This window comes from Anguilla anguilla, chromosome 1, assembly GCF_013347855.1.
Source record: "Anguilla anguilla isolate fAngAng1 chromosome 1, fAngAng1.pri, whole genome shotgun sequence".
Lineage (NCBI taxonomy): Eukaryota > Metazoa > Chordata > Actinopteri > Anguilliformes > Anguillidae > Anguilla > Anguilla anguilla.
The window spans coordinates 18,903,692-18,917,471 of NC_049201.1; the positions used below are offsets into that span (position 1 = coordinate 18,903,692).

At 41.3% G+C, this 13,780-nt stretch overlaps 1 protein-coding gene across 1 annotated transcript; it reads right to left on the minus strand.

Moving 5' to 3' along the window:
* Positions 1 to 1,640: 1,640 nt before the first annotated feature.
* On the minus strand, positions 1,641 to 13,594 carry dlst (dihydrolipoamide S-succinyltransferase). The gene is made up of 15 exons (XM_035419953.1): positions 13,443 to 13,594; positions 10,581 to 10,614; positions 10,227 to 10,269; positions 7,146 to 7,207; positions 6,947 to 7,021; positions 6,739 to 6,794; positions 6,492 to 6,600; positions 6,052 to 6,225; positions 5,834 to 5,919; positions 5,123 to 5,220; positions 3,945 to 4,075; positions 3,343 to 3,416; positions 3,050 to 3,133; positions 2,446 to 2,613; positions 1,641 to 2,352 (listed from the first exon to the last, which is right to left on the minus strand). Exons 1-15 carry the CDS (start codon positions 13,503 to 13,505, stop codon positions 2,218 to 2,220), a joined length of 1,392 nt encoding a protein of 463 aa, XP_035275844.1. The 5' UTR covers positions 13,506 to 13,594; the 3' UTR covers positions 1,641 to 2,217.
* Positions 13,595 to 13,780: the final 186 nt, after the last annotated feature.

The window sequence follows — 13,780 nt, forward strand, 5'->3', positions numbered from 1 at the left end:
GCACTACAAATTTTGTCATTCGAGTGGAAGGAACATCACCTGCTATCAGTAAGCTACAAAAGTAGTCGGCAAGGATGCCCTTTACAAAAAAAAGGCAACACCCTTTCGTCTTTAAAACGAAACCGCGTTTTACGTCAATAGAGGTGATGAGACATTGGACCACAAAGGTTAATCTCCAAAACTCTGGATTTCAGATCGAAATCAGTTTTATGGAGAGACAGACAACGACGGAATAATTTAGGGAAATGGTATCTGTGAAGTGGCAAACGAAAACAAATGGCTATCTTTCAAAAACTGTCCATTTCTATTATTTTACCTTTCATCTGCCTGATTACAAAGACTAAAGGGCAAATGACTGATTTCATATTCGCGTCTTGTGCCAGATTTTTAAGAAAATGCTTTCAAAAAACAAAAAACACGGATATCTGTGCACCTTGAAGCACGTACAGTGCATTAAAATACTCTCCATATCCCGCTAATGGAATCTTGAGTGGCTTTAAAGGTAAATAAATAAATAATTCCCTTGTATTATTGTTCCGTCTATTTATCCGTATTGGAGTCTCGTCCATTCTCATGGAAATCTAATGTTCTGAGTTTTTGTGTGCGTAATGAATTCCGTGTTTCCCCGAGAATAACATTATTTCGCTGTTTGCGTAGGCGCTGTCAGTGAAACAAAGATGCTTATTAGGAGCCATTGTGCTCCGCAATTATTAAAGTAAACGAAGTAGTAAAGGGTTCCCACTGCAGCTGCGTACACTTAACCTTGCATTATGGAAAGGTGAATGTATACCGTAGCAGCTCGAAGACTGGCGGAGTGAGTTAATTTAATTATTTTGAATCTTCACAAGAGCGACGTACGTCTCCGTTGGGTTTGAAGATACGCCTTCGGGACAACGTTTTGTACAGCTGTTGTTCTAAACATGTGCCGTTATCTTTGCGAATATGAACGAAGAATCAGTAATCCAAGACCACGCACCGAACGCTATACTCCGGCGGCTTTATTCTTAACTACGGTTATTTGCAACACTTCCTTGGCATAAGTGTCTTGTATACAGTTAGGCGGTTTAATCGAAAGGGAAATACTAATTACTTTCCAATACACACTTGCGAATATCTACATTAAAAAAAAAAAAAAAAAAACATCTTTACACCTGTCGTGTGAAGGTGATTAATGCAGTAGCTGCAGATGAACACCCCTCACACTTCCGCCCCTCTATATTTGATCAGTGAGCAAAAGGTTTAAGTTTAACTAAATAACCACATCCTCTCTAGACTTAAGATGGCTAGGCCATGGCTCTATGAAATACGGTGGGGTCGGTTTTGGTTTGGGCTGACTGTCATGAGAAATGTCACAAAGTAAATAAATTCATACCCTTCAGTCACACGCCTGGTCTCTGTACTTCATTTCCATAATCGCGCAACCAACTTTTTCACTCTATCAACAAGCTAAAATCAGTAGGTTGAATATTATATTACATCACAATTAATTATGGTGTGAATTCTGCCTTTTTAAACACTTGCATAAAGCAGTGAAAGTCTCCATTTATGTAGGAATGAACCGAAACATTTAATATTAAGTATAAAAACCTAAGAAAATAATGAAATAGTTTTGGATATGCATAAATACATACGTAACAAAATAGAATTCTCTTGCTTTTTAATGTTTTTAAAATCTTTTCTTAAATAGTTACATGTTTTTTGTACAGCACAGGCAGAATCTGTTCTCAGGGTGATCAATGAAGCAGATTTCTAACTTGTGTGAAAGATACTGTTGACGTTGCATCTTAAATACTAATTCCAACAATTAATGTTGTACCAAAGTATATAAAAAAAAGGCTGTGTAGCTTGACAATCTTATAAGTAGTGTGTGGGAATAACTTTCCTCATATGAACTGTTTGAACAGCGGATCATTTCCCCCAAACGAAATGATCTGAAAGTGTCTTCACACCAAGTAGGAACCTGGTCCACCGAAACCCTTGTCTGTTTCATACTGCACATTTGCAAGAAACTCTTTACCATTCAAACCCATGCAGAACTCCAAACCACCATTCTCACTTGTAAGTGAACCATGAAAACACTCACTTCTCTCCCTTTGTTTAACCAATATAATATATCAACTGCAGTAAGGAACATGGGGGGGGGGCAGGTATAACCATTGCTTTTTTTGTAAGGGGAGCAGTTTTTTTTTTTTTTTTAAATGGCCTCCATGCTACAGATCACATGTCCAGGAGCAGCACTCGTGGGTCCTCCACGGCAGCCTTGATCTTGCGCAGGAAGGTCACCGCCTCTCTGCCGTCGATCAGGCGGTGGTCGTACGTCAGGGCCACGTACATCATCGGCCGGATCTCCACCTGCGGGGTTCAGAAGCGACACGGGGGTCAACGTGCGGCTCCGTCGCGGGAGCGCTACGCAGCGAAACCCCATTGAAGCGCCCGCGCGCCCACCTTGCCGCCGATGGCCACCGGCCTGTCGAAGATCCCGTGCATGCCCAAGATGGCGGACTGAGGGGGGTTGATGATGGGCGTCCCGAACATGGACCCGAACACCCCGCCGTTGCTGATGGTGAAGGTCCCGCCGTCCATGTCCTCCACTGCCAGCTCATTTTTACGAGCCTGGATGTCACAATACATTACATTACAGGCATTTAGCGGATGGTCCTATCCAGAGCATTTACATTGTATCCAATTACAGTAAACAGCTGGATATATACTGAAGCAATGCAGGATAAGTTCCTACACCAGGATATCGAACCTGTGACCTTTAGGTTACAAGGCCAACACCTTACCCATTATACTACACTGTCGAACAAAAAAAGACTTGGATGCACAAGAACAGCAATCACTATGTGCCAGGCAAATAAAGAACTTTTATTCAATAAGAGAGGAAGAGGAACCAATCAACATGGCACAGGAAGTGTGGCTTCCCAAGTCTGTTCTGTTGACTTTAAAGAACTACCAAGTTAAAATAACTTCCATTACATATCTGATTACATATCTGTATGAAATGCATATCCACAGACTTCGAACAGAGCCCAGAAGAAAGTGGTACCTTTTCTCCAAGCTCGTTGATGGTTTTCTCAATGTCAGCAAAGTTCATGTTCTCCACACCTCTGATCACCGGCACCACAAGTCCCTGGGAAAGTAAGACCCCTGGTTAGCTCAGCCTGCAGTGTCTCTGTACTACAGCACCACAGGTGGGCTCCACTGTCAGGCCTGGCCATGGGCAGTGAACATCAACAAAAGTTTGGCTCTCAAATCCTGTTCGTCAATAACAAAACGACGAGGTTTGAGGCTTTGGTTACATTTTACGTTTTTCCTCAAAGCTATTGAAGAAACCTTTACCTTTGGCGTCGCCACGGCCACGCTAATGTCAACGTAATCCCTGTATACAATCTCTTTGGTTGTGTCATCAATGACTGCAAAGAAAAAGAAAAAAGATGATCTGCAACCAGGAAAACAGGACTTCCCCATTTCCCACACAAAGCAGCCAAATTGAGAAACAAAAGAGCTGGCAACAAACATTTACTTATGGGACGAATACTAAATACTGACAAGATTTGATTCTCTCACTGCATTTAATTGTCCAGAGGTTCTTATAATGGTAAATAATGTATACCAGAAAAAAATGTGCAAAACAAGCTGCAGGCGACAGACGACAGAGTCTTTTAGATACAGGGAGGCCAACCATGAATATCAAACAGCCTTGCCTGCTTTTTACTGTGGCTTGCTGAAACAGGTAAACAAAAAAAAGAAAAAGAAAAAAAAAGGTGGGGTTCTGTGGCTTATGTAGAGGAAAGATACTAACAAGAAATCTTGATTCGTGACTGCAAGCCCAGATAAAGCGCCTGGCCACAAACACTTGGTTAATGGCAAGACCGATTTGACGTTTGACGTTCTTCTTAAAAACCAATGAAACTTGGGTAATGGTAAAAATAACCCCTCACCAGCGTTCACAGAGGGCTGCTCAGTCAGAGCGTGGGCTGCGGCTTTGACAAAAGCAGACATGAAGCCCAGTTTGATGCCGTGCTTCTTCACGAAAGCGTCCTTGTGCAGCTTTCTCATTTCCTGGATGTTGCTGATAAGAGAAATTTGGGACACAATTAGAAAACCACCTGGGGTGATAAATTTGCAGGGAGGGGTTCTCACCTTAAATTACACTTTCATAACGCAACGTTCTTTAGCTGACCCAGTGAAACGAGATGAACGATTATTATGTGGTTTCGTCGCCGCAACGGAAGATTTTCGGTAAAAGCAAAGACGGCCCATTAAACCCAAGTTATTGACCGCTGGCCGTTCCTGTGGAACCGGCGTTCATTCTTCCTTCGCGCGATAAAAACCAGCCCCCTTCCATTCCCTTTTTTTTTTTAATTGTTTGTTTTCCTGCCTCTAACCTCGTTTAAACTCTAGGGTTACTCCGCTAACAGCATTACGGCCTCCCAAGACGCACGCTCTCCGAGAAAGGAGAGAAGAAGCGATAAAAATCTTCACTCTCGAAAACCCTCCAAATCTTATTGCCCCGTCATAAAAGCCTATTCCGTTTCAGGCTGCTTTTCCGCTCAGCGAGCCGGTCTCAGCGGACGCCGCAGACGCTCCAGCCCCCTAACCCGTCTCCTTCCCTAGTCTCCAGATTGCCGCGGTCCTTCGGAGTCTTCCTCCACCCCGTCGATGGGAATTTGATTACGACACGTAGCGGACCCCAAATAAAGGTAAGCCGACACCACTGTTTTCCCTCAAAAGAAATGCTCAAAGTGTCATCTTCTGCCTGGGAAAAAAACATTAACAGTAGCATTTCCCCCATAAATTAATAAAGCTTGTTTTACCAGGCTTATCTTTTGTTTTACCTACATTAGGACCAAATATTTACATTCCCCTGTTTAAGAAGGTCTAATGTTTCACAAAGCTCTTGGAATGAAATCCATAAACACTTGTGTAAATGCTGTATTGATTCTATTAATACCAAAGCTGAAATGTGCTTTTCAAGCCAATACAACATTTTTTTGCCATGAATGATGTGATGAAAAATTCGAAATGAGGAATAAATCATTACACGCATACACGTGCGCACACAAGCACAAGTGTGCAAAATTTGACAGTGACAACTGTATTTGACAAGGTGTCCCACCTCATGTCAACCTCATTGAAAGTGGTTAGCATGGCGCAGGTACTCTGCGCCTCCTTCAGCCTCTGAGCGATTCTCAGTCTCATACGGTTCATCTTCACCTGCCATGTTAAACAGGACAAACCAAATCAGTCAAACCCCCCACTCCTCAAAGGTAACCTGCCCTGCACAAGAAGCTGTTGTTGCTTTCAACACTGCTACTGCTTCTGCAGGTGTTGTGTGTGAGCAGGTGTGAAATCCACAGACTGCACAGAATGCAACCTGCTTTCAGAAATTCCGCCAACACATACAACTGAATTAAACACTCTTCCACAGCAAGCTGAGCAGAAATAACAGGAAGTTTAAAAATTAACCCCAGGAAGTGCAGCCACGACCCTTTAAAACCAAGAAAGTATTTGGTAAATTTGAGGCCCTGCTCCAGTTACTGATCAGTTTCTAAAACATAACAGCAGTACAGAAGAAAAAAAAAACTTGAACATTCACCACAAAGAGAGAGAGAGAGAGAGAGAGAGAGAGAGAGAAAAAACAAACTTCCCGCACATGAAGTTACTGATGCAGCGGACACTAATAATAAAAGCAGAACTTCCCAATACTGATTCATAGCTGCAGCCCTGAAGTGTCAGCACGTAAACAGGTGAAGAGTGCTGTGGAAGGGGCTCATGCTCTGCGGTGCCCCTGTGGTGTGCGTGAGGGAGGCGCTTGGTCGGCCCTTACCCTGTGCTCTGACCTGGCCCCTTTGGCTGCCGCATCAGTGTGGGCAGCCGGGGCAGCTGGGGCTGCGGTGGGCTTGACTGCAGAGACTGTGAACCGACACAGACGGCAGCGTTAGCGCGCGGAAACGTTAGCGCGCGTCCGTCGCTATGCTGCGCGTTTACTAGCAATGCTAAACGTTCGCTCCCTGCAGGCGAGCGCTAAAGGCGGGACGGACTGACCGGGTTTGGCGTCCGCGGCTTGTCCCGGGACAGGTGGCACGGGGGGCAAGCTGGTGGGGATGGGACCCGCGGCAGCGGGCGGGGGCGGAGGTGGCGGGGGGGCTGCTGCCTCTGCAGGGGCCTCCGCTTTGGGAGCTTCAGGGGGCGGAGCATCAGCAGCTTTGGCAGCACCAGCTGAGGAGAGGAAATTCAGCGAAGTGTTAGGCAATCGGTAATACAGCGATAGCAGCACAAATTACAGCCTTCCGTTTTTTTAGAACTTTAAAGGACTACTCGGTAATTTCAGTTGCTAATAACACTGGCTTACAATGAGCAAAAAGACAAAGATATGGTACTAGAGTATAGAATTATTCTCCTAATAAAATATTATTAGCATAAAGGCTAATAATAAAAACAATGACAAAGATCCTTCTGATAAGCACCTCAAAGGGAACACTCACCTCCTTTCCGGAGTTTGAAGAGGGGGGTTCCCCCCTCCACCTTCCCTCCGTCCGGTACCAGGAGGGCCTCGATCACGCCGGCGGCAGGCGAGGGCACTTGTACAGAGGTCTGCGGGGGCGGGTCACACCAATGTAACAACACAGTAATGCGACACCATAGGGTATGTAACCACTTAGAACCGCACACAGCAGCCAAAATGGACACACGCACTACAAGCTTTCATGTAGGACGCGAGAGGTGCTATACCTTATCGGTCTCAATTTCGCATACCACCTCATCCTCAGCGACCGTGTCCCCAACAGCTACAAGAAAAGAGGGTCATGCACTGATCAGCTGCTAGAACGGTCGTATTCGTTCTCTGCTGAGGGGTGAGCATGTTTCAGAACAACTGCAAAAAGCACAAAGGCAAAGGCAAGAGGGCGGGAGGTGGGAAAGACCAAAACCGAAGGCGTACCTTTCTCCCACCTCACGTCCCCCTCTGTGACGGACTCGGCGAACGCTGGCGTGTTCACTGTGACAACTTCATCCCCTATTGAGAGAAACAAGGGAGCGAGACGCAATATGGATGTTCAGAAAGAACGACGATGCCCTTCCATCAGTGCACAGAAAAAATAAAAATAAATTCAGAGGAAGCGAAAGCACTGATTACATACTGCAGACTGAAGAGGTCCTGAAGTATCTGATTTGGAAGACACTGGACCTGGCGTTGCAGTTTCTGAAAGTCACAGTAAAAATCGTCTCTTCAGCAATGCTTGTGCACACACTAGGTTATGTATAGTTATATTATTTTAGTAATATTTAATCTCCAGAATACGTTTCTAATCAGAGGAGCTGGAGAGAAGCACCACCGATACCATACAGCCTACATGTTTGATGATCTCCAGAATACGTTTCTAATCAGAGGAGCTGGAGAGAAGCACCACCGATACCATACAGCCTACATGTTTGATGATTGTGGAGGCAATGGAAGCCATCTGACTGTTCATGAAACCTTCATTGAATGTATCAGTGTGTGGGGTGGCCATTATCACCTTGGAATATGGGGATATCACGAGGGAACAGTGTTTGCAACGCACCTGGTCTTGTAAAATGGCTTCATGTTCTGGGCCGTTATATGCAGAGCAATCATCCTAACAATGACTCCCAAGAGGCAGCTGCCCATACCATTACAGATCCAGTATGTCTAACAGCTGGGAACTGACACTTAAAGGCTTCCTTTGGCTTTCTCCAAACATAAAACCGTTCAGATATTGGAGAAAGATTAAAAAGACTCATCAGACCATATTACTTTTTCCATTGCTCAGGGGTCCAGGTTTTGTGCTCCTGACACCAATCAATCAATCAATCAACGTTTAATTATTTCTTGGAAGACATTAAGGGAACAATCCCCCATTTAGAATGGTGCAGAGATTAAAGAATACATTAAAAGAAAACCAAAAAATATAAACACAATTTTAAAATAAAATAGTAAAAATAATAATAAAATAATATTAATAATATGAATAAGAAATATATATGAAATACATTAAATACAATTCACAAAAGGGTCATTATTAAAAAAACAATTACACTCAAATACAAAAAGGTAAAAATGAGATACAGTCAAGTTTCAATTCCTTATGCAATAAATTCAAGCCAACACAACTTTGAGGAAGCCAAAAAACCAGACAGTCTTGGGGACGTGTGTAATAGTATCTCTCAAGACTAAAAGTGACGTGAGGTAAGAGGGACATTTGTGAAGGAGGGCCTTATAAAAGAACAGATACTTACAGAGAAAGCCACCCACCCTTTTTTTATACAGGACACAGTGATGGGTGCCACAATTGCCACCAGTAATAAATCTGCTGAATGGTATAAAGCATCTAGGGGTCATAGAGGAGTAAAAGCTGCACGTCTATAAATTACTTCCCCATAATCAAGGACTGAAGGAAAAGTGGACTTACTTCTGATAAACACGTGGAAGTAAGTTCTGTTCCTATATAAGAAGCCATGTTTCAGCCACAGCAATTTTTTTTACCAGATTACTGATGCGGAACTTCATTTATCCAAATAGCCAATTATTTATAACGGCGGACTCTTTCAATAGGAGGAGTACCATTTAGAGTGGATATCTGGAGATCACTATGATCAACTTTTTGGTTTTGGTAAACAGCATAAAATTAGTTTTTATGCTGTTTACCAAGATATTTAAGTGCTGTTTGCAAAGCAACAAAAGCATGCAGTGGATATTCAACAGCCAAAGGGATAGAGTGAGAGAAGTAATACAGCCATTCAAAAATTGAACATCATTGATGTAAATGAATGAGGAACGGGACTGGTGAACAGGACTGGACCCAGTATTTATCCTTGAGGAACACCTTTTGACAAATGTAAAAAATCACACTGTACATCACCAACTTTAACACACCAAAATCTGTCCAAAAGGTAATTATGGAACCAAATGCAGGCAGCAGAGTCTAAAACAATCTGTGTAATAACAGGCGATGGTCTACTGTGTCAAAGACCTTAGAAAGTCAACAAAAAGTGCAGCACAATGAAGCTTCCTATCTAAGAAAGACGCAATATAATTTAAGACTGAGGATGTGGCAGTGATGTTGCTATGCTTCCCCCTGAACCCAGACTGATAGAAGCTAAGCATAGAGTGGCTCCACATGAAATGATTTAACCTGGACATTAACAAGAGACCCCAGAATTTCAGCCAGGTAGGGCAAATTTCTCAGGTTTACCAGATAAAATGATGTCTATACAAGTAGATTTTGATGTCTTTTTTATTTTATTTTTTAGATCTGGTAAAGTTAGTTCCATGATAAACTTGGTTAAATTAAGATCACCACAGAATTCCTTAAAATCATCTGAAGCATTGGTGAACCAGTCTATATTAAGATCACCCAAAATGATCTCTTCAAATTCAACATAAGGAGACATTAGGTTATAAATTAGTGTATTAGCCTTAGACAAACCATTTCTAAATGGTAGCCCTGCCATAAATACCAGCTTTATGAACCTCAGAACACAATTTATTAACCCAAGGCCTGATACTTACTTTGAAATGTTAGGGCAATGGTTAGGGAAATTATATTATTTTGGCTGTCAAATCCACAAGAAAGATTTATGAGAGACAGACTTATATAATTTGTCACTAAAACACAGAGAACCAAATTCCTTATAATTGTATGTCATATGCCACTTCGTGGAATTAATTAAACCCCAAAAAGACCTGGACAACATTATTTTATGCACAAATACATGAGTAACAACTCCAGTAGTATTAAATTTTTTTTTTTTTTTGTGTGTTCAGAATTCATTAGGGAATAGAACGCTGACAGTACCCAGTGTAACTTTGTGGAACTAGCCCTCAAAAATTGTCCTGTTACTTCAAAGCAAATAGAACATATCCTCCAGTGTGTTAAGTAACATAACTCAAATGCTCACTTTCTGCAATTCAGGAACATGATCTTGCCTCCACCAGTTAGGTATGCTTTCCTTAAGACTAATGAATGAAATAACCAGATGTCAGACTCATATAGACTACAGGACATTAAGTGGCCATCAATTCCATACTCCATACTGTTTTTCTTTTTTCAGACCAAATGACAAGTGTGTGTTCACAAATGTCTTTCAAAAATGTAATAATAATAATGCAAAATAAATCAATAAATCAATAATACAAGAACAAACAAAATTATACAAGACAAGTAGATTTAGGCAAACATTGAGAAAAAGATGCCACTTACGGATGGCTGTTCTTGTAAGCAACATGAACGCAGGCAGAAAGACCTTCAAAGGAGTGAAAAAAACATTAAGAGTCCAGCAACAATGGCTCATTACTGAAGCAGAGCTATCTGAAGAGCGTACTGCACCGCGTACTGTATTCAAGTGGCTCATTGTGACATGTAGCCTCCTTAACCTCTCAAAGGCCCTTTATGTCCTCAGTGTGCTTCAGAAATATTATCATCTTCTGGACAATGATTCACCATGATGATTTAGGGAGATATTTACCAAGAACAGGAGGCTCTAAAATGTCACCACAAACCTGAATCCACTAGCGCATTCAAAAGTATTAAACACGTAAATTGACTTAAACTCACCTGATACGGCCCTTCGCCCCAACACGTTGTTACCCTGTTAAAATGAAGTGACATATTAATTTTCGAAAACAATTTTTGAATATCTGAAGAATACATTTAGTTAACGCGCTCATATATCCATAAATGCCCATCCATTCTCACTACTGATGGTATGACATAATTCACAACTTACAATTGCATAATTCCATAACCTTTGTTCCCAAAAACTACTCAATCGCATTTAAATGCTTACAGGCATAATGTGTACTCAGAAATTCAAAAAGGAAACTAAAAGATTTAAAATCTACACAAAGCTGCAACTACATTACTCATGACGTGGAAATAATTCACTCCACTGGCACAGATCAAGAAGAACAATGTCTTTAAGGACATTAATCCAAGTGACGCAAGAATGTGCAAGAGGCATCAAGGCAGTGTTTCAATGCAACTCTGTACTTGTCTTATTTTAACCAAAGAGTGGCAATTACTTTATCAATTTAAGATTACTGAGGTAGTACCAATGGGATAATTGTTTGAGAAGGGGCCTGACAAAGAGGCTAATGCGGCCTCTAGCTGGCGGAGGACTGAAGTACCATCCAAGAAAAAGTGATGGCCCCAACGATAACATATGGTTTGTACTGGTATTGGCTGATAATTGCACAAAAAGAAAAGACAGAACATACATGCACCACAGATGTTCAGCTGATGATGCAAGTTAATTGTAAGGCTTATAAAATGTAAAGCTCATAAAGTAACCTTATCACAATCGCTTGAATCGTTTAAATCAGTCAAAATCACAAAATCACAAGAAAAGCTACACAGAGACTAACTCAAGACTTATGCTTCCTGTTTAATAAAAGGTAAGAAGATGAAACATTTTGTTATACAAATATTTTCCTTCATAACCTGATATCTATGCTTCTTGAATCAGTGTGAAATGTGGTTTCAGTTTATATTTGTTTCATAATTTAAAACACACTGAGGCACTGGTATTGGGTCAATACAGCTAGACAAAGATCAGTTATTGAAATCAGTCCCTGAATTTCTGTATTGTGCATAACCACTACAGATCAATCACAAGAATGCACTAGACAAGAATCTACACAGAGCCATTCTCAGACTATTTTTAAATCAGTGCAGCTGTCATGTTAACTTACACCTCACTGCCTTTCAGAGAATCTGTATTTGAGCATTTCTTCATCCTCACTTTCAAAATGCTATGCGTGTATGTATATTTTCAAGTTCTTTAAAGTCCCAAGTACAAAATAATGAGGTGGTAAAACTTGACTTGTAGCTTTTCAGTTAATCATTAAAAGTTACCGACCTGAACCTAAGCAAGAAAAACTTAAATATTTATCACAAGGCCTTATATCATCATCATGTAACAGTTTCATTTTCTAAATATATAGATGTAGATATAGCTGCAGATATATAGAATAGATGTACTACCCATGCGGCTCCAAGGAACCTATGTGACTGGGATTAGGGTACAACACAATGACAGGGTGACTTTGTCCAAGGGGTGACACACGCATGCAGTAGTGCGTATTCCAGACTACAAACTTTAAGGCCAGGAGAAATTTACTGTATTGTGAATGTGGTGGAGTGCAATTTATCAGAATGCGTCAAAATGAACAACTGTACATAGGAAATGCCGTCAATGTACGCACTTGAATGCAGTAATGAAGACAATGTGCTTAGACTACGACTTGTGGGTTTTTACCTTAAGGGCACAATGTATTAGGACGTGCAATGGAAAGTTTACAGCGGCGCTGTTCTCTTGATCAAAGTGCTTAGTTCTAACCACTGAAAAAAACAAACAAATAACCTACCACAAGATGTGCGGCACTATGAACAGAGTATATCATGAGAATGCGTGGTATCTACAAAAGAAAATCGTGAATTCGTATTTTCAATGAATATACGTTAGCTTCCCTTTGTATACTATGAAGTTTATTCAATCTTGATTTGACCAATAACTGCAGATGTGCCAAATGTCAAAAGAAACCAACACGTTTAAGCGATTGTTACCTTATACAATACTGTTACCTTATACAATATAGACCTTCAATAAGACCTGTACTTGTCAATGGTGTGTAAAATACCTTCCATTATTGAACAATGAAAACAGTACGGCTTGGTCACTTCATATTGTCATTATTCATGGGTCTACAGGCCTTAACAGGTGGCGCATAATACGCGTCCCTGCTAAATTTTTTACAAATTCAAAACTTCGCTACATTCTTTGTTTTTTTCATGTAGTTGGCGACTTAGAATTCTGTTCTTGCAAGGTAGGGGAGAGTAACGATAAAACATGTAATAACACTAAAACAGCTAAATATATGTGGATACGACAAACGACTCTGTAGCCCGTATGAGCATTTCTAACAACGAGGACTAATACATGTACATTTACAAACGACAGTTTGCAGACGGTGAAATGACCTTACTATAGTTGACTAACGTAGCTAGCTACTTAGCCGCAATCTTTACTTGGCTAGCTAGCTAGCACGATTTGGCCGACTCCGTAACTTTAGACTAGCCTACAATTTCCACCAAGCATGCAAGCAGCTAAAGCGCACAGAGCTAATCTACACAGAGCTACACCAAGGCGATCGCTAAACATGAATTTTAATTCTCGGCTCTTAGCTACCAGCTATCAATGTTTTATGGGAAACTAGCTAGGTAGCTGGCTAAAGTTAACGTTAACCGCAATTCTGCTAGATGAGAACAGGGTGGGTGTCACTCTGTCCTTGGCATCAAAAAGTCTTGAGTTGTGGTGAGGCCTACTGGCGGCCTAGTAACAGTTGGCTAGCTAGATAGCAATCCCCTGTAATACCGGTACTTATTACAAAAGTGCATTTTAATAGTCATGTCGAATACCTGGGTGAGAGCAGAGAGCGAGCGCCCAAGAGTCCGGGTGAAACACCGGGAGTGGGACAGCATAGCGGCTAAGGTGACGGCTCCTGCAGAAGCGCCAGTTAACCAGAGACCGACACCTCAACTGTGACTCGGACAGAACCGGAAGCGGAATATAGGCCGAACCAAATGGACAGGGGATTCGAGGGACATACCAAATAATAGTTTTTTTTTTTTTTTTTTTTGAATCCGGAGAGATAACTTAGTGAAACTAAGTTTTTACAGTGCCATCACTCGGATATAAAGTATCCAAAAGAACGGTTTGTAATAATAATAATAATAATAATAATAATAATAATAAT